At 36.0% G+C, this 21,924-nt stretch overlaps 1 protein-coding gene across 1 annotated transcript in view; it reads left to right on the top strand.

Annotated features, from left to right (window-relative positions):
- Dcc (DCC netrin 1 receptor) overlaps positions 1 to 21,924 on the top strand; it is a 538,940-nt gene that overhangs the window by 460,506 nt on the left and 56,510 nt on the right. The window contains exons 21-22 of the mRNA XM_051201201.1: positions 7,316 to 7,381; positions 13,765 to 13,927. Coding sequence (XP_051057158.1) covers positions 7,316 to 7,381; positions 13,765 to 13,927 — 229 coding nt within the window. The remainder of the gene's footprint in view (positions 1 to 7,315; positions 7,382 to 13,764; positions 13,928 to 21,924) is intronic.

Below are 21,924 nucleotides of genomic sequence, written 5' to 3'. Positions count from 1 at the left end.
CAACAGCTTCTTTAAATCTCTTCATACTTAATTAGCATAATCTTTTTCAAATAGATAGAACATGTGCAAAAATTCCTTAAGTGGGTCTCTGTCTTGCCCAGGATAAACTCGAAGGAAACTTTTAGATAGACTATATAAAGAATGTTTTCCCTATATCTTTCAGAACTCAGCTAGTTAACCACTTTCTCAAGTTCCATGTCTGGTTAAAAACCTCCCAGAAATTTTATAGTCCTAAATTGCTAATAAACCCATTGTCCCATTTTGTTTCCTTACTTACAAACTAAGTCTTAACATTTGTTAATGATCAAGGGATTAAAATAACTCATTAAACTTTTCCCTTTGCAATAATGTATACATCTCTGCAATAACCATTTTATTCCTCTAATACTTCAATCAGTAAATTCACTTGTTGTGTGACAGAATTTTCCTGTGGTGAGGCCATGAAAACACACACACACACACACACACACACACACACACACACACCTATACACCTTTGATAGGAAGGCAAGGACAGATGAAAGTACAGATACTACCATGTCTGACTTGATTAACCATTGAATTTTATTGAGATTACTCACAAGAATGTGGGTGAAGTACTTAACAGGAACAGAAATGACTCAAAGACAACTTTATCACCAAAGGCCATTAGATCATGGGTGACATATCACAAAAGCTGGGAAAGTAGAGCACACTGTACAGCCTGAAGTCAAGTCAATAGGTTGCAGATTGCCTTTTCCAGGTGATTTGGTTGGTCTGATCCTCTTCCACACAGATCTTTGTTTCTTTTAGGAAATGTATCTGGTCCCTGCTTCCTGTAGGCTGTTTAGCTTGTATCAGTGTTTCCTACATCTTGGCTGGTCTTAGAATGAGTCTCAATAGTCTTCTTTTGGAGAAGGATGAGCCTAGTGAATCTACTCAGTTTCAGTGACTTCCAGTAACTGTTTTAAGTAATTTCCTTTCTGTCTTGAAAAACATACCTGTGGTGTAGAATAGTTGATTATTCAAGGAAACAACTACACAATACAACAAATACTTTTCTATTGAATGCATGAGTGGAGTAGATATTTGGGAGAGGAAGTTCCAACAAACCCATTATTTATATCCACTAACATGTATGCATGGTTTAATGTCTTCATTCAGTGGTTTCCCCTTGGGGAAGAAAGAGCCCTCTTTCTTCTATCCTCTCCCTGTGTGACTTAGAGCTTCAGCCAAACAGAAGATCTTTTCAAATTTGAGTTTGGGATAATCTTGAATAGCATTGTGGGGAGAAGCTTTCGGAGGTTTCTGTGAACTGTGAACTTCTATTTTATAAACTACATAAGGTTGTACCCCATCATCCATATTGTTGGTATCAGGGAAATGAGCTCCTAGGAAGGTTTTGTCATCCAGGAGATCCCTTATATATTGAGAAACAGAATGATGCTTTACAGTTTAAAAATGATTTCTGAAACTCTTCTTATTGCCATTATGTCAGATGTGCTGGAGACAAAGAGACATAAAGAGACCCTGAGAAATAAACAACTTCAGATAGCTCCACCAACCTCCATGCTATTAACAGTTTGTTGCTTCTGTTCTACAGATAACTGAATTATTAATCAGTCCTGCATCTAAATTTGTGTTACAACAACTAGTAAAGTACTGGACATTTTAAATATGGCTGGTTATGATATAGATCTTCAGGGTCAGGTAGCAAATTTTCACCAGCAGCTAGTAAGACAGATGGATTTATAAGGGTCATAAAATACAGAAATTATGAATTTTCATTACTTGATATCTTGAAGGAGAAAGTTAGCTGCTTGGTTGTAATTATAATTGTTTGTTTGTTGGGGCTCTTTGGTTCTTTTTTAATTCTTGCCCACTTTCTTTAGTTCAGTGTCAAGAACGTGAGGCTCAGAAGTGAAAGAATGCTTATAAATAAATGCATGAATATTTATACTATATATTGTACTATGGCCTATAAATTATACATAGCTATATCCATATACATAATTAATTAGTGAAATAAGAAGTTTGCATTAAAGTGTTTTATTGAATGGCATCTGTCTTCCCCATATTTAGTGTTATAATTAAAATATAAAACAGCTCAGGAGATAAAACACCATGTGAAAGGGTTCAAGCAGAGGGTTTGTTGTTTTTTATTAGGGGAAGGCATTATAAAAATGGGAAAGGGGGAGTCTTGCCTCTGGGGACAGGAACATCAGGAGAAAGGAAAGAGGGGCATGGGGGGGCAGAGAGGGAGAGAAGGAGAGAGCAGAGAGAAGAGAGATTTGAAGAGAAAGAAGAAGAAAGAGAGAGAGAATGGGAGGTGGGAAGAGCCCTTTTAAAACATAAAACAGGTAGTGCTCTTAGTGGCTGCAGCTGAGGGCATATCCTGTCAGAATCCCAAGGACAGGCCAGTAGAGATGGCTGAATACTAACATTAAGTAGATTAAGTAGTCCAGATAACTCTGACAGTGCTGACTTTATTTAGCACTCATGTAAAAACAAACAAACAAACAAACAACAAACAAGAAGGCATTATTTGTAGTGTTTTCTTTTTCCTTCCTTAAGCAGTTTCTCAGGAAACCATCCCCCATGTATTGGTTAAACTATGCATTTGCCTCAGGAAGTCAATACTAAGAATACAATTGAGATGTCCATCAAGAGCAAGCATTTAGAATAAAGAATCATCCATATAAATTCACCATGTACAGAATGTCATGACTAACAACACCAAATTAGTCCTTCCCTTTCTTTCTTGCAGTACATTGTTTTCCACAATTATCTGGTCACAGTACTCATATTATTTATTATGAAATTCTCATTTAAGTTTTAGTTTGATTTCTAAAAATTCTTACAAATGTGTTTTTTTCTTAGAAATCGCTGATCCTATTAACTGCCAATGGTGTACAGACAAAAATTAGAATAGAAATAAAAAAGCTGAACTTTTATGATGAAACTGTAGGGAGAGGGAGGTACACATTGCTTTTCTCACTCCAGGCAACTCAGTCATTCACCAGTCCCCACCTATGTATCAAATTATTGCTTTTAGAATATTTTTCAGAAGGCAAATGGTAACCAAAGGTTTTGAAGAAGGGAAAACACCAAGGATTTACTCAGCACCAAACTTCATATGTTATGGGAACTTTAGCTGCTGTTGCATCTGAAGCAGTAATGTTTTCCTTCACTTGGTGATTTCTTTTGTGCTTATTTAAACACAGTGCATTGGACATTAGGAATGAGTGAGCAGCTACTTTCTGTTAATATGTATTTGAAAATTCTCAGGTGTTCGTTATTGTTCTGTTTCCTGGGGTTTGATGCCCTGATACCTTTGCTCAAAGTCAGAAGTATTATCAACCACATGATGAATTGATCTCTCACACACAGATACCTTGCTTTTGACGAATCATCTGTTTTAAATATATCTCAATGTTATCTGTGTGCTGGACAGTGAAATTGTATTCAGGTAGCATTAATGGATCTTCTTTATCCACTGGTGTACAAGACATAAAATCAATGCAATTTTCGTCATTACCTCCAGAATTATTCTCAGAAAACCAATTCTGAGATCAGAAAGATGACTGTGTGCTCTGGACATCCTTGGGAGGCTGTGCACCAAGCATTCATTCAATGACCAATCTGCCCATTTGATTTAGATTATGACCCATATGTATTTCTCTGGGGATTGATAGTGCAGATCCTCTGAATCCCCATTCAGAGAAGATGGATTAAAGATGAGATTACATCTACCACATCCAACTTCCTAAATGGCCTCTGTACATTAGTCCCACTCCCCTCCCTGAAATCATAAACACCCTCAGGAAAAAAAAAAGCAGACCCTAGCACCAAATCTCCAACATAATTCATCTTGTGTAAGTGCTGGAAAATTATTTATCATGGGAAATGCAGCTCATCTTTGCTGCAAGTGAATACATAAACATTAATACTGGTTAATTTTATATGGAGAGACATACATATGTACATATGCATTACACATATTATACCATGATGAAAAAATAGAAGCAATATTTTAAGTGGCCTTTGAGAATAAAATCATAAGGACAAACTGTAAAGTGCAATAAATTAAGATGCACAGTATTTATTAATGCATTGAAAAACATCTTAATTGACAGGAATCTCTCCTCCTATAGTGAGAGCATTGCAGGTACTACTGGATCAGCATAAAGGAGAAATTAATTTCCATACTCCCCAAAGACAGCCATAAGACTTCTGCCTTTCTCATCTTCCATCCTGGGAGCAAATGACAGGGAGGTCACAGACATTTGGGCTTATTTAAAATTCACTCAGGGATCCTCACAAACTCTTACATTTTGGAGGATTTTTAAAATTTGGATGAATTGAAGGAGTCCAAGATTTTAATTATTAAAATTATAATGTGATACTGCTAAAATATCATAATTTTCAGGTATTCCTTTTAAAGACACTAGATAAATGAAAAACATTTTTTTTAAGGAAAATCTGACAGTGTTGAATAGAGATAGATGGATTAAGTAGTGCTTACACCATTAAACCCAGAGTGAATTAAAAACCACCAATAGCTGGTTGTTATTAACTATGAGTAGGATTATTTAAGCTTTAGACATAATGAACCAATGCTAACTGACATCATAGGACACAAAGCTAATGCTTTATCACCCACTTCCCTGAGAATCTAGGAATATGGTGTGTGTGTGTGTGTGTGTGTGTGTGTGTGTGTGTGTGTGTGTGTGCATGTGTGTGTAGCAAGCATTCAATAAATGTTGAATAAATTATTACCATTTAATTCTTCTTTAATGAAGCTGAGACCTTTGGGATAAGGCAGTAGTTGTAATAGTTACATTGACTTACTTTCATGCCAATGATCTCCCAAATTCCAACTGAGCCTCTATTTCTATGAATCAATGGTTATGAAATCAACCAAGTTAACTGAACACATTAAATAGCTTTCCACAGCAGTAAGTCCTCAAACATGTGTTGGCCTGCCTGGCAACAGCACCATTACTATCATTTTCTTTAGCTCTCTAGTGTCTTCTTATTTGTTAACTTCCTAGGACTTGCCTAACAGTAGTAGAGGTATATTGCTGTCATTGCTATTACTACTCTTAGTAATTATTGATTACTTGCCAATTAGGAGAGCCTCCATGGAGTTTAAAAGCATCTTTAGGGGAGAGAAACCTTAGCATAAAATTAAAGTTCAATATCATGTCTTTAGATCAAGGCCTCTTATGGTCATCAATAGCCTGGAAATGAATTTTGTGCTTTCCCCATGAACTGCTACAAGATATATAAATTATCATAAATCCATCCAATTTTCCTTGTTCACATTATCCCTTTTCCTAAACGAGACTTTCTGTTGGGTTTATTATGGGTTACTTAATTTTATTTTGTGATATCAATCTAGTGATAACAAAAGGCTAAGCATGTCAACACATTAGATATTTTTGGTATAAAATGTCCAAGTTTTAAGCCCCATACTATTTAGAAGCAGTTCCTCAATACCTTTATCTTGTTCAACATTCTGGCCTTTATAATATTAGAGGTATTTTCTACTTACTGTATTCTCAATGTAATTGATAGCCTGGTAAATCCAAGGTGTTCCAGACCCATATGGCTTCCTGTATGATTAACACATGGATGTGCTTGTGTACTTGTTTTTGCCTCCTGCCATAGACTAACAAAGAGAGTTAGAAACTTCATTAAAAAGACATTTGTCAAGAGGCTGAAGAAAAAGGAAAATCTTCCCCCGGCTATCCACCTAATTTCCAGCCAATATAGGATTACTCCCTACAGGAGTCATTTATTGCTGTTACTGGCATAAGTGATTAGGTTGTTAGCATCTCTTTTGGCTGACTGCTTTGCAATCTAGCTGATTTCAGTTGCTGCAAAATAGTCATAATATCCATGCAGAACTTCTGTTTTACTTTATTTCTTCCAGCACTGATCCAACAGTGTACTACGGACAAAGTTTCTCCTGTGTTCACTGAAACTTAAGATGTGTTTGTTACATAAGCCAGGTATCTGCGGAAAGATTAGAACTGTCCATTGATGTAGTTAACCCACCAAAATATCCACAATGTCTTCTCATTAAATTGCTCTTTTTTACAAGGTTATCCCCAGCTTCCCTAGAAATAGAAACCTCACCCTAACTTTTATTTTCTTTCACACTCACAGTAAAAGCCCAGCAGAGTTTAAATATGCCATTTTATGTGAAAAACGTAATTCACTGTGATTGAATTAATTTCTTTCTTTGCTTGTTGGAAACCTGGTATCCATGCTAATTTGTGTTGAACTGATATCCAAAGAATTTAAAAAATTCTGCTCAAAGAGTCAGGGAACAGAATACTAAGTTGCTTTACCACTACTCTTCTGAAAATAAAGTAATGAAATGCTTGGAAAACATCAGTGAGAAGGATGTTGGGTGTGCAAAGGAATGTTACAAAGCTGACTTGTAAGTCCGAAAGATAATGGAACATGTAATCTATCAATGGACCCTAAGAAAACCATCTGTCATTGTGGTCAACACCTAAGTCTCAAACCTAACTAGCATATTTTGTAATAAATGCTGTTTGCTGGAATATGTTTGTATGTAAAGGCAAGTCTTTAATTTTTTCTATGAGAGATCCACCTAGATATCACAAAGATCAAAGCTAGTCAAATATCATTAATTAATTTTTCATTATTTTTTGATTAATATGTGACTCAATTATTTTAAATATCACACTTACATCTGTTTCACAACTATGGGAGGCAGAGTTCCCAATGATACCACAATGAAGGAATCTTCTTTTTCTTTGTGTTAGCAACAAATGTATAGACTATGTGCATGATCACATAGTCTTGATCACATTCTTTGTTCTCTAACTAGTATTTATTCTCAGTCGTGTTACCTGGCATATGATAATACTTGCAAGTACTCAGAGGCAAATTTAAAATAAAACAAGGCTTGGCAATGGAAACTTTCTAAAAGTCTGCAACAAGTAGGAGACATTAAATGCTGGCTAGACCTGATGTCTTCAGGAGATGAGCATTTAGTATGGCAATGCTGGGCCCTTTGTGTTTATTTCTTAGTACTATATTATAAGTATTTAAAGGGGGTAAAAAGAAAGAAAATATGACTGTGAAAATATGACCGCATCCCAGAGAATTGAATTTCATTTAGTTAAGCATGACAGATTCTTCTTACCCATTGAAAAATTTGAAATTCAAAGAATAAGTCCAAGTAATTCTGCTCATTCATTATATATTTAGAATTTTTTCTTAGCCATTTTATTTTGTTTTGTTTGCAGTTCCCTGGGCTATATCCACTAACATTCTAATGTGCTGATATACACAGGTCGTCATGGAGATGGAGGTTATTGGCCAGTTGATACGAACTTGATTGATAGAAGCATTCTCAATGGTAAGTATATAAATTGAGTTCTATTGGATTAGATACAGTAATTACACAGTTAATTCTGCACTATCCAAAATAAATTTTCTATTGACAAGGGCAAGGACTGTGGACTTGGTGCTTTACTGTGGTGATAGAAAAATCATGTTACTAGCAAATTTCACACATTCTACCAGAAAATGATGATAATTAGAGGTGGCAGGTGCATGAAAAATAATTAAACAAGTTCCAGTACTGGGCATTCCACAAATGATACAGGTCTTTCCTAGTTTGCTTTCTATTGTGGTGAGAAAACATTGACCAAAACAACATAGGTCTGAAAGGGTTTATTTCAGTTTACAGCTTATAAAGTTCATCATCAAGGAAAATCACAGTAGGAGTTCAAGGTAGGAACCTGGAGACAGGAACTGAAGTAAAGGCCATGGAAGAACGCCTCTTACTGGATTAGTCTGTAGATATCTTCGCTTATTTTCTTCTATAGCCCAGAACCACTTGTCCAGGAGTAGCATCACACACAGTGGGCTTCCACTACTACATAATCATAAATCAAGAAAATAACCCAAAGACTTGCCTATAGACAGTGTAATGGAACATTTTCTCATTTGGGTCTCCTTCCTCCCAGATTACCCTCATTTGTGTCCAGTTGACACAATGTAACCAGCACAATGTTTCTTGTATATTTACATTTTGAAGTGTGATAGTGTATTTACAGTGTTCAGGACAGCCTTTTCTATTGGAGAAAGATGATAACTAATGATTAGCTTGAAACCAACTATGTTTGATAAAGTTATTGAAAATTTCACTAAAAAAACCACTCTTCACATCCTATAATATTTCATTATTAGTTGTCCTTTATACTCTCAAGTTTAGGCAATTTTCTTGCTTCCTCCAGGAAAATTTTCCATATAACTGTGGGCATTTAGGGGACTACATGGAAGAAGTGCCAGGTAATGAACATGAAGCACACTCAAAGCCACATGCAGAAGCTCATCTATTTTGCTGAAATGGAATTTTTGAAAGGATAAATTTACTCTAAACAAAGGACTAATATAACCTGCTTATCATTGCAAAACATGCTGTTCTTGCTTGGTTTGACTTACTAAAAACAAATCACATATTCAGAATATAATAATATCTGTTTTATTATATATCAAAATATAATAACCTCTAAGATGCTTTAGTTGAAATCTCTGGGATGTGTTTGCATGTTTTCTGTCCAATTTCAGTTCTTTGATGTTCTATTCAGTTTGATGTTTCCTACATATGACTATGTAAAGAAACAATATATTATTTCACATATTTATAATTTTATGAAAAATACCAATTACCCTTTAATTCTTCTATGGATCATGCTATAATTTGTCTTTATCTTTAAGTTTGTTAAGATTTTTCCATGTGTTAAAAATAGTCCTCACTCATTTTCTTTCACTGCTCTCCAGTATTTTATTGTATAACTAACAAAAATTATTTAACCACTTCAGTAGGATTGCATGAGAGATTTGATTAATGAACAGGTACATATTCATTTGGGTAATTTCCTAATAACAAATCCAGATGGATGGGGAAACAAAATTATTTGTTTTCTGGTTATGAAATTAGAATAAACAGACAAATTAATTGATTACTTCCTATTGTATGCTAGTATAATCAAGTGCATAAATTTTCCAAGAGGTATCAGTATATCAATATGTACACAGTGTGTGTGTGTGTGTGTGTGTGTGTGTGTGTGTGTGTGTGTATGTGTTTATACAACCAGATGCTTGGGCCACTGCCCCTCAGCAAATGACTTGAAAACTTTTCAATCTCCTTCTATAGCTTCCTCTGCTATTAATGCCATTTATTTAGTAGACAAATACATTTCTATCCATTCCTGTTATCACAAAAACTTTACATTGGGTAATTTGTAAACAACATCAACTTTTTTGTTTTCTTCTAAGGGATGGAAATATAGTTCAATGTCAAATTACAGTAGGATGTGCATATGGGAAGACTTCACACATGGTGTATTCTGTGTCTGCTCTTGGAAATGGGAACTAGATTCTCTAGGCTTCTCTAAGGAGGACACAGATTCAATTCATGAAGTTTCTGCTAGCATCACATAACCACAACTAGAAACCTTACCACAGAATGTTACTAAGATAGAGATTAGATTTCAACATACATAATAGCTGCATAGGTCAAGATAGAGAAAGTCCTGAACACATATTCCATTCAAGTCTAAGTAAGGTTAAATCCAGGATGTTTCCTCCAGGAGGTCCACATCTTCCTTTTCTTTCTCATAAGCCACACCCCCCATTTCTGTAATACTTCATAACTTAATACCTAACTCAGTCTCTAGTCAACACAAGGCTGGAGTGCACAACACTAATGTCAAAGGCATGTGTTGGAACTAAAAACAGAGCAGTGGCTTCCCCCATGCAGTGGGGGAATTGACAGTTCTGTCCACCAAATGGTGCCAGTTTAGTTAACTTACTCCCACTTAACACTATATCAGACAAACTTTCTATGTTTAAAAAGTCATTGGACCAGATATGAAACTGAGAAATGGCTCAGTGGTTAAGAACACTCTCTGCTCTTGCAGTGATCAGGGTTTAGTTCTAAGAACCCTATTTGCAGCTCTAGTTCCAGGGAATTCTAAGTCATCTCTTGGCTTCCTTGGGTACTACATATACATGGTGTACAGATACTCATGTATGCACAATACACATATGTAAAACATACTTTTTGTAACTGAAGAAATACCACTAAGACTCCACTGAGTGTAGAATTCTAGTAATAAACTATGGGCACAAATTTAAAACTGCATTACTTCAGGAACAAAAACCCAAGATAAATAAGTATCCAGGTAAATGGACACAGGATTAAACAACCAAGGTGAGATGATAAGAAAAATTCATGAATAGTCAGAAGTTATTTTAAAGATTGTTTAATTGTGTGAGGAAATATAAATGTATGTATATACATATATATCATATATACATATATACGTTATGTATGTACATATATATGTGTTATAAATGTATATATATATATACATATATATATATATCCATGTATGTATATATGTATGTCCCTAAAAAAGAGAAATTCTAGTTCTAGAGTCCTCTTAGGAAATCAGCATTTCAACTTAGAATCATCCTACAGAGGCAACAAGATGTCTGAGTGCATAAAGGTGCTTGCTGCCAAAACTGTGACCTGAGTTAGATCCCCGTACCATGTAATGAAAAGAAAGAAATAATGCACATTGTTGGTCTTTTGACTTATATATGCATGCTTTCTTAAATACACACATATGCATCCAATGCATATATGTAAATATGTGTGTGTGTGTCTGCATGCATTCATACATACTAGTAAATGATACTATTTTAGAATCATCCTAAAACACCAATTTTGAAATGCCATTTTTATGAAGTCCATTCCCTGTTATGAGTATGACCACAGGATAGAACTACAGAAGTTTAAAGAAGGAAGGATAATGTGGGAAGAGTAATTATCCACTCACAGCTTTCAGTGGACATAAATGTTAATGGTGGAGTTAAGTGTAAACCACTGGCAAAATTGTCTCCTCTCAGAAGTTACAAGTCCTAAAGGATGTGGTCTTACATAGTGTTAGACTAAGCAATTAAAATTGTAATTTTTCACAATTGCTTAAGAATGAGACATGAGTAAATCCTTTACAAGAGATTTCCGTTTCAGTGGGTATATTCTTCTTAAGGTATATGCATAAACAATGAGAAATTACTCTCAAAAGCTTGTATTTTCTTGTATTCTTAAATGTTGCAATCCCCAGTAAGAACCAAACTTAGAAGTTTGGTTAAAGTGCTTGAATTTGTCTTTCAAAATAAAATGAAATCTTAGTTCAAAAAGAAACCCCAAACTAAATCTGACATGGATATGTCAATCAAGAGAATTCCCGTTTAAAGGATTAAGTCCTAAGATGAAGAAAGGAAAATGTTAGGTGAAATGCAAACCACTACATGCTTATTTTTTATTGGATAAGATTCTTAGAGAGAGTGAAGTTAAAATTAAATTTGACCTAAAGAACATTACCTGACAGGGTAAATTCATGGAGGCAAAACAGGTAATGGCATTCAGTGGCTTCCAGCCAGTTCACACAAACTATTGGCATTATCCATCCTCAGTTTCCTCCATCACTTCATGATGTTTTAGAAATATTATGCTAAGTGAATGAGACTAATGATGTACCTGCAATATGTCTAGATTCACTACTGGAGAGACAAATTATTACACTGATTGATTAAAGTGACCTGGAAACCCCAGGACACATGGATTGTGAAGGAAAAACTTAATCTCTTTCATATAATATTTTGTTAGCAGAATAATTATGCTGATTATGTGATCTGACACACGTCCTGGCTATTATAAACGATTCCACGAAGGGCTATGAAAACTAAGATTCCCAGTTACAGGCCTAGTATATGTGAAGGTTTTGGAAGAAGGTGGTTTTTCCCAATTAGACATGTAAGAGAGGTCCCAGAGAGCCAAGTCTGTACCCACATCACAACTTTAAAAGAAGTGTGAATTGACAGAAATTTGTTCAAGTTTTTGTTTTTAAACCTCTCACATAATGAAATTTCTTACTTCTCCCTTAGACTGACAGAATTATGAGGGTATTCTGGTTCTCTCTACATTTGCTGATTCGCTGAGTTCATCCTTCAAAGTATAGTACTAAAATAATAGCTTATTGTCAGGATACTCAAGGCATTTGCAAATGAATTTATACCCTTTTCATTTCATGCCAACTTTTTAAATTTCACTTTTGAATTTCAACTTAAAAAAAAAACAAATACCCCCAAAGTAGTGCTATAGTTTATGAATTCTCTTATAGTTGAATACCCTTAATTAAATTGTAGAAGCTGAAGAGGCTTACTAAATATTTTCTTATGTCAGGTAGAAACAAATCTAAATATTTGGTGATACAATACTATGTCAATTTTATGATGCATTTAATTTTTAGAATATATTCCATATTCCTTCATAATGCTAATCATGCATCAACTTCTACAAACGTAATTCATGCTTTACATTTGTTTGAATGACAACCACCATGAAAATTACTTCAACTCAGTCTTGCTATACTCACCACGAAGCACCAATTCTCTTTGCCAGTAGTGCTGCCTGGGATTTGAGAACTCAGATTAGTGAATTTAATCAAAAGATCTATAGATACTAATAACATTATTCTCTTGACCTCAGTTTTGAAACAATGTTAAACCTGACATGTTTCAGCACTTTGATTTGCTTTTATTAATAAAAAGATGAACTATTAATTTTAATTTATGAATACCCAGAGTTGTTGGTTTATTTTCTTTTAAATTGACATATATAGGATATCAGATGAAAACCATGATTTTATTTTTCTCAGAATGCAATCACCTTTTGAACGACCCAAATTTATATGATTTAAAGTTCTGAATTTATCTGTTAAATGATTATTCTGAAATTACTAAATTTTTATTAGGAACTCAAAAGTGTTCCCTGGAGGTATTTTAATGCCAAAGGGAAGATGCAACAGTGTATTCTAGACACAATGTAACTGATATACTTATGACTTCACTGAGCCTACAGCAGTACACACAAGATCTTCAAACCCGACAAAATCCCAAAACTGAGATGGGGAAGTGGACACAAAGTCCTACCTTTAATGAAGAAACACATCCTGGAAAAGAGATTATCAGTTTTATTCTAAATGGAGTGTCGCTGTGTTTATAGGTAATACTCTGGGGCAGGCTTCATATCCAGGAGTAGTTGGCCAACACAAAACAGACTCAGTGGATTTTTTTCCTCAATGTTATATATATACTAATTTGTTGATCAGGATATAACTTTGCCATATATTCACCTTTGGAATTGATCCAATTGGGGTTGTTTTTAGTGTATTCAACAGGTTATGCCAGCACAATCACTATCTAATTTAGAACAGACTGCAAAGTGAAAACGCAGCTCACTGCCACTATCTGCCTTTCTTACTGGCCACTATTTCCACCCATTGGCCAACACTAATGTATTCTATTTTCATTGATTTGCCTATTCTAGATATTTTATGAGTGGAATGAAGTGCTATTCAGCCCTTAATTGATTTTCCTTAGCTTCTACATAAGTCAGAACTTCATTTTCTTTTATGGTTGGACAGTGTTGTATTAAATGGATATATCACCATTTTTTAGTTTATCCACATTTACATCATTTCTGCTTTGAACTATTTTTGAGTAACTTTTCCTGTCCAAGTTCATATATTTAATTTCAATGGATTATTTTGTTTTCATTGCTGGTCAGGCTGTAACAGTAAGAGCTCTTTACTTTACAGTCGGTTGAGCGGTGACAACCCCTCCCTAAACCTGAACTGTATGTACTTGTCTTCCCCCCAGAACCACCCATTGGACAGATGCACCCTCCACATGGCAGTGTCACTCCTCAGAAGAACAGCAACCTACTTGTGATAACCGTGGTCACTGTTGGCATTCTCACAGTGTTAGTAGTGGTGATTGTAGCTGTGATTTGCACCCGGCGCTCTTCAGCCCAGCAGAGGAAGTGAGTAGCAACTGCTTCAAGAGAAAAAGCATCTCCTTCGCCTGCTTCTTTGACTATATTCCTCTCTCTCTCTCTCTCTCTCTCTCTCTCTCTCTCTCTCTCTCTGTGTGTGTGTGTGTGTGTGTGTGTGTGTGTGTGTGCGCGCGCGCGCCTCCATAATTCACCATGTGTGAATTACTGCTTGACCTGGACTAAACCCACTTCTGTCCACCATAAGCCTATAATTAAATTACAACCAGACTTGCAGATATGCAACACAAACCCCTACCCAGAGACAATCTTGCATTTCTGTTTGCTTTTACTTCTCAGATGTAGATTCTTCTGTAAATAGCCCTCAGAGAGAGACTCCACCATGCCTCTGATCTAACCTTTTCTGTAATTGCTTCTAGACAGTTGGAGATATTGTTCCTCCACTGTACTTATTTATCATGTTTGACATGGAGTCCTGTAGGCAGGTAATCAATGCTTGTTGAATGGATGACTAAATATGGCATATCAAAGTCACTGTTATTACAAATGTATGGAATGCTTAGCTCTTAGGCATTAGAAAAGAAAGAGGAGTCCAGCAATTTGAAAAGGTTCCTATTTCCTGTCTATGTTTAAATGTCAGGAAATAACATTGCTAATGGATTCAAAATAGTTTCATATTTTACAGTTCTTGATTTTACTGTATACAGAAGGTTGTATCATGTACAAAGTTTAGAACGAAAATATAATATTTGGGCACAACCCATCCCTTCCTGCCATTCCTCAGGACCAGCACATTACGGTGTTACAGATTCCAAAGTTACCATAGTAATTTTGGCCATTTGACTTTCCAATTTTTCTCAAATCCAGACTGATATGTATTTTCAGCAACACTCACTCTCTCACCAGCTCGAATGCCTTTTGCTTCCTTTCCTTCTGTATTGTTCTCAGCCTAGGGTTTGGGCTGACTTAAAGCCTGAGGCTAAGTTGGAAGTGGCTGGTTTGACAGCTATTCTCTACATCCATTGTCAAGAAAGAGTTTCCAGCATCTCATTTTCCTGCTTCTCTCATGCCTGGTCATTCTCTCACTCTCCCATACACCCTATGGCTCTATGGCTCTATGGCTCCATTGATGGTTTCTTTTGTGTTCCTTCACACTCTGTGAGGAAATTGAACAGGCAATGAGTGCATCCTAAGTAAAGCACCAGAGGGACCCAGACAGCCTGAGCATTTAATTTAGGCCCAGCTGCAGTCATGGGTGGTGTTGTTTGGAACTGGTAATTACTGGTGAACCAGTTGAATGCATGGAAGGCGAAAACTGATAGAGTGAGCTTAACAAAGTCAGTCTTAGGTGTGAACTCTGAGAAAAGGCATAGTCTCTCAGAGTTCATAACACTTGATAAATGCCAGGCAGGCACAAGAACTAATTAATTTAGACTGCCATTATAATAAATACCTGGAGCTGGATTGTGTATCAAGAATATAAGTTTATTTTGGATTCAATATTCTGGCAGTCCAAGAGCACAGTGTGTTAACTTGGGGTAAGGAACACCTACTGTGGTTACATGAAAGGTGACAAAGCAGAACAAATAAGCAGATATAGAAGATGAGTAACATGACAAGACAGGCAGCAGGGGAAAGCTTCGTGAACCTGCTTTCCTGATAGGTAAACCAAGACCACAAAATCTGAACCATCCCTGAAATAAAAACATTCATCTTTTTTGTGGCTTCCATACCAGTCAAACATGTTCCTTGAGGGATTAGCCTCAATATGTGTTTCCACTAAAACAAACTATGTGAAAATCATGGCAGCAAACACTTGCAAAGCCTCTTGGGCTGGTATTCCTGAAAAGTGTTGTTCAGACTGGGCATGGTATATCATCAAGGTATCATGTGTCTGAGACAGATCAGAAAATTCACATGAAGGGTCAAGGAGATAGGTGTTTAATATTCAGAAGTTGTTAAAGCACTGGCATATTCCAGAAGAACACCAGTTTCAATGATACTATCTGTAGTGTATAAGGAGTAAGGTTTTTCCTCCCGCCACCCGTCTTGTCACGCCGCCGCACCAGCCCCAAATAATTCACAGAGACTCTGTATTTGATATAATTCTGTTGGCCAGTTACTTGTTTCTTATCAGCTAACTCTGTCTTAAGTATTAGCCCATTTCTGTTAATCTACATATCTACATATTTCCATGTGCTTTCATCTTACCGGGGAATGGGCTGACATTGTGCTCTCACAGGTCTCTCCATCTTGACTCCTCCTTAATCTTCCTGTTTCCTCCTCTCCTAGTTCCTCCTATCTTCCTTTCCTATTGGCCAACAGTGCTTTATTCATTAACCAGTATGAGAAACATATATACATATTGGCATCTCCCATCATTAGTGGGTTTGGAGTTTCCATTTTGCTCGCTTCTCTCATTATTTTGTGGACATACTCACTGGTGAACTAATTTTCTGGGTATATATATATTGTCTTTCTACAGGGAAAATGTCTTGTCTCTAATGGAATAGAACTAAAAGTTGTGAGTGTATTGAGAGTACTTTAAATCACCTTGAAACCTACAAGAATGTCTTTGTTTTTAACAGCTCAGGAATACTCTACTATGCAAATGTACCACATTTTTTTTTATCCAATTTTTTGGTTCAGGGGCATCTAGATTGTTTCCAGATTTTGGTTATTATGAATAAAGCTGCTTTGAACATAAGTGTGTCTTTGTGGCATGATTGAGCATCCTTTGCGTATATGCCCAAGAGTGGTATAGCTGAGGTAGATTTATTCCCAATTTTCTGAGAAACTGCCATATTGATTTCCATAGTTGTTGTACAAGTTTGCATTTACATCAGCAATGGAAGAGATGGAGAAGTATTCCCCTTGCTCCACATTCACTGTGGAATAAGTTGTCAATTGAGTTTATGGTCTTTGCCATTCTGATAGGTAAAAAGTGGAATCTTAGAGTTCTTTTGACCTGCATTTGTCTGATGGCTAAGGATTTGAACATTTAAGTGTTTCGTGGCCATTTGAGATTCTTCTGTTGAGAATTTTCTCTTTAGGTCTGTATCCCATTTTTTGAATTGGATTATTTTTTTGTTGTTGTTGTTATTTTGATATATAGTTTCTTGAGTGCCTTATATATTTTAGATATCAGTCCAATGTCAGATGTGGAGTTGATGAAAATCTTTTCCTATTCTGTAGACTGTCATTTTGTTCTTATGATACCATTCTTTGCCTTACAGAAGCTTTTTAGTTTCATGAGGTACCACTTATTAATTGCCAGTCTCAGTGTTTGTGCTACCAGTGTTCTATTCAGAAAGTGGTCTCCTGTGCCAATTTGTTTAAAACTACTTACCACTCTCTTCAGTCAGGTTCAGTGTAATTTGATTTATGTTGAGGACTTTGATCCACTGGGACTTGAATTTTGTTCAGAGTGATAGATATGGATCTATTTGAATTCTTCTACATGCTGACATCCAGTTATGTTAGCATTAATTATTGAAGATGCTTTCTTTTTTTTCCCAGTGTATAATTTAGCTTCTTTGCCAAAAATCAGGTGTCCATAGGTGTGTGCATTTATATCTGGGTCTTAGATTCCATTCAACTGATCCATCTGTTTCACATATTCCAATACCATCCTGTTTTCATTAAAATCTGTTGATGTAATTCACCTTATAAACAAAGTGGAAAAAAAAACCACATGATCATCTCATTAGATGCTGAAAAAGCCTTTGATAAAACCCAACACTCCTTCATGATAAAAATCTTGGAGAGATCAGAGATACAAGGAATATATCTAAATATAATTAAAGCAATATACAACAAGCTGACAGCAAACATCAAATTAAATGGAGAGAAATTCATAGAAAGTCCACTAAATTCAGAAATAAGACAAGGCTGTCAGCTCTCCCCATTATTACTGAATATAGTACTGGAAGTTCTAGTTAAAGAAATAAAACAACAGAAGAAGATCAAGAGGATACAAATTGGAAAAGAAGAAGTCAAAATATCACTATTTGCAGATAGCATAATAGTATACATAAGCAATCCCAAAAATTCTATCAGGGAATTCCTACAACTGACACTTCACCTTTAGTGAAATGGCTAGGTAAAACATTAATTCAAAAAAATAAAAAAAACCAGTAGTCCAGTACTCCTCTTATATAAGAATAATAAAAAGGCTGAGAAAGAACTCAGGGAAACAGGGGCTGGAGAGATGGCTCAGTGGTTCATAGCACTGACTCCTCTTCCAGAGGACCTGAGTTCAATTTCCAGCACCCACATGGCAGCTCACAACTGTCTGTAACTCCAGTTCCAGGGGATCTGATACCTTTCCATCAACACAAAGTTAAAATAATTATTAAAAAAAAAAAAAAAAAAAAAAAAAAAAAAAAAAAGAAAAGAAACCAGGGAAACAAACACTCTTCACAATAGCCCAATAGCCACAGACAATATAAATATCTTGGTGTAATTCTAACTACACAAGTGAAAGACATATGTGACACGAACTTCAAGTCTTTGAAGAAATATTGAAGAAGATACCAGAAGATGGAAAAGGCTCCTATGCTCTTTGATCAGTAGTATTAATATAGTATCATCACACCAAAAGCAATCTACAGATTCAATGAAATCCTCATCAAAATTCCAACACAATGTTTTACATATGTTAAAAGAACAATTCTCAACTTCATATGACAAAATAAGAAAAGAAATGAAAAGAAAAAACACGTTAGCTAAAATAATCCTGTACTTAAAGAACTTCCAGAGGTATCACTATCCCTGATCTCAAGCTCTACTATAGAGTTAAAAAATATAATTGTATTTTAATATGTATGTTAAAAGAAAGGGTAAAGAATGTTTTCCTTGAAATTATTTATTGGTTTTATTAATGTTTTTATTTTCGTGAGGACCTGCCCCCACACCATCTCCAGCATAGAAATGTTAGAACCAATTAATACGGAGGAAAGCAAAATCAATTCCGATCTAAAAGAGAAAGAAGCTCCTTTACTGAGTTCTCAGAAAGCAGGGGTAGAATGCATTGAGTGCTGTGGAATAGAAAACACACCCACCCCTCTTAGATGTCTCTGTAACCAAGTCAGCTGAAGAATGGCATGTTCTTCATGTTTTACAGGGGACTGCAAACCATTAAATCCAATAAATTATAATTATTTTTATCAGGAATTTCTTATTTGAACTAATATAGACATATTTATTTCATCACATTTCTATTGATAAGTATCATATATTAACAGTAATCTGATTATCTACTTGACTCACAGGTTAGTGGGTAAGACTTCGATTTTATCAAAAGAAGTAGTGGAGCAATATTTCCATCTAAATTCTACTGCTGTTGAAGCTTATGATACCTCTTATCCATATGTGTCAAATGTGGGCAAGTCCTTCATCCTTGGGCATCAGTGTCTTTGGCCTTAAAACCAACATAGATATTTCCATAGTCCAGTCCATCCTAAAACACAACAATCACAAATGGAATATGTGTAAATTAAAAAATCAAAAAGAAGCATGTAGCTTTAGAGTAATGAAAATAGAAATAATTTCGCATAGTTTTGGTAATTAAAGTATTTTTACTTGGTGGAATATCACCTTACACATTTTCAGTTAGCAAGATTACAATAGAACATTGTAAAAGAGAAGAATTGTGTTTTGTAGAACATTGTAAAAGAGAAGAATTGTGTTTTGTTGGAAGTGAAGACTGTGGTGGTTTTTAATATGGCAAGAATTATTTTCCTTGTGAACACAGAAATCACATATGGCTGAGTTTGAATCTGTACATGCTTAATAAAGATTAAAAGGTTAATACTGAAACTATCCTAGAAATTCAGAACACATGGTTATTACATTCATAGGACAGTTATTAGAGAAGACAGCAATCTTGTCTCACTACATTAAATTAAAATAAAAATTTAAAGCCCCTTCCCCAGATACAGACAGTTGTTGGCTGAGCATGTGGTTAATTTAGTGTGTGTAGCAAGTTTTAAAGAATAGCATATATTCAAATCTTGACAAAAGTGACTGTTTTCAATACTGAAGATCAACTAAATATCACATGATGTTCAACTGCCTTTTAATGTCCATAGGAAATTTTGATTTTTCAGCTTTTTAGCATTTTAACTGCTTTTGTCAGATTCACCTCACAAGAAGTTTCACTGGCAAGTGCTTATAGTTTTTAGACCAAATGACTTGGCCTTGAAAACACTGGTATAGTCAAGCATTGACATGCTCTGAGTTTCAAATACTGTTTAACAGCCACTCGTCAATTAAAAATGATCATCACAGAGGGTGGCAAAAGAGGGGAACTCTTGATACTTTCCATCCTCCTTTCTCAGCACAGCTTGAGCTGTGACTTCAATCATAGAGCCCTTTCCTTCCTGATGTTCTCTCTACACAGGTGGGCAAGCATCCTTCTGCACCATCCACTGGACTTTGAGCATTCCTTTGACTGGGGAATTAACTGTGGTATTTGACTGTGGTATTTCTTTCCTTAATAGAAACATCATATTTAAAATATAAGCAAACTAAACTAAATAAATTACCTAGCAGTATTTTACAGGCATTATATTTACCTGTTAAAACACAGATTACTCCACCCCCATTATGTCCTCTAGTTCAGTAGTCCTGACAAGTTCACAGGCAGTGCCCCCTCTGGCTCTGCTCCTGGGCCAAACTTTGGAAAGTTTTCACAGGATTCATCTGCACACATGTTATGAAGATTGTACTGTAGAAACCAGAGAGCTGAGTTCTCCATAGTTTCAGCCATTAAGCTAGGGAGACAACAGATGGGCAGAAGGTCAGGGTGACAGCTGCCCTGTGTAGAGTTTGAAGACAAATTTCAGAAGCTTTAGTTATGAGCACCTGCTGGATTTATTGCCCACCTGCCATAGGGCACGTTGCAGGGCCAGAGAGGAACAATTTGAGCAGAAGTCTCCTCTTTTGAAAAGCAGACATTCTGCAAAGAGGAGTGTTAAAGTGGTAAGTGGGACCTGACAAAACATAACACAAACAACAAATGAACCTATTTAGAGACCTGCAGGATCTCACCAGCATCTCACTGGTCAGCTAGAGTGAGAGTGACTTAGAGAAGATGAACATCTGAAAAAAAGCCCATCAGGAATCAAGACTTCCTCTTTCCTGGTTAAGTTCATGATTCATATACCAAGAAAAAGCTGCAACCTTTTCCAAGTTTTGGAGCTTTTTTTTTTTTTCCCCTCTCCAACTACATTTTTTCCCTTTTTGAAATTTAAATTACAATCACGCTTGTTTTACATATCAATCTCAGTTCCCTCTCCCTCCCCTCCTTCCCTGCCCCCCACCAACCCCCTACTGTATCTCCTTTCTGCTCCCCAGGGGGGAATCTTCAAAGTCTGTCATATAATTTGGAGAAGGGCCTAGGCCCTCTCCCTTGTGTCTAGGCTGAAACAGTATCCCTCTATGTGGAATGGGCTCCCAAAGTCCATTCATATACTAGGGATAAATACTGATCCACTATCAGAGCTCCATAGACTGCTTAGTCCTCCTAACACCCACGTTCAGGGAGTCTGGATCAGCCCTATGCTGGTTTCCCAGCTATCAGACCAGTGTTCATGAGTTTCCCCCTTGTTCAGGTCAGCTGTTTCTGTGGGTTTCTCCAGCCTGGTTTTGATCCCTTTTCTTATCACTCCTCCCTCTCTGCAACTGGATTCCAGGAGTTTGGCTCAGTGCTTAGCTGTGGGTGTCTGCTTCTGTTTCCATCAGCTACTGGGTCAAGGCTCTAGGATGGCATTTAAGGTAGTCATCAATCTCATTATCAGGGAAGGGCATTTAAGGTAGCTTCTCCACTATTGCTTAGATGGTTAGTTGTCTTAATCCTTTTAGATCTATGGACATTTCCCTAGTGCCAGATTTGGAGCTTTTTAAAATTACAGAACTCCCCAACTTGACTTTAGAGAGACAAGTGTAAATGGATGGATGAACATGGCATACATTTAAGCATGAGACAACAAAAATTGTGGATTTATTACTGGTTTCATAAAGAA

The sequence above is a fragment of the Phodopus roborovskii genome, unplaced genomic scaffold, assembly GCF_943737965.1.
Source record: "Phodopus roborovskii unplaced genomic scaffold, PHOROB, whole genome shotgun sequence".
Taxonomy (NCBI): Eukaryota; Metazoa; Chordata; class Mammalia; order Rodentia; family Cricetidae; genus Phodopus; species Phodopus roborovskii.
Note: the sequence above shows the minus strand (reverse complement) of the source record. Positions and strands in the feature narration are given on the sequence as shown.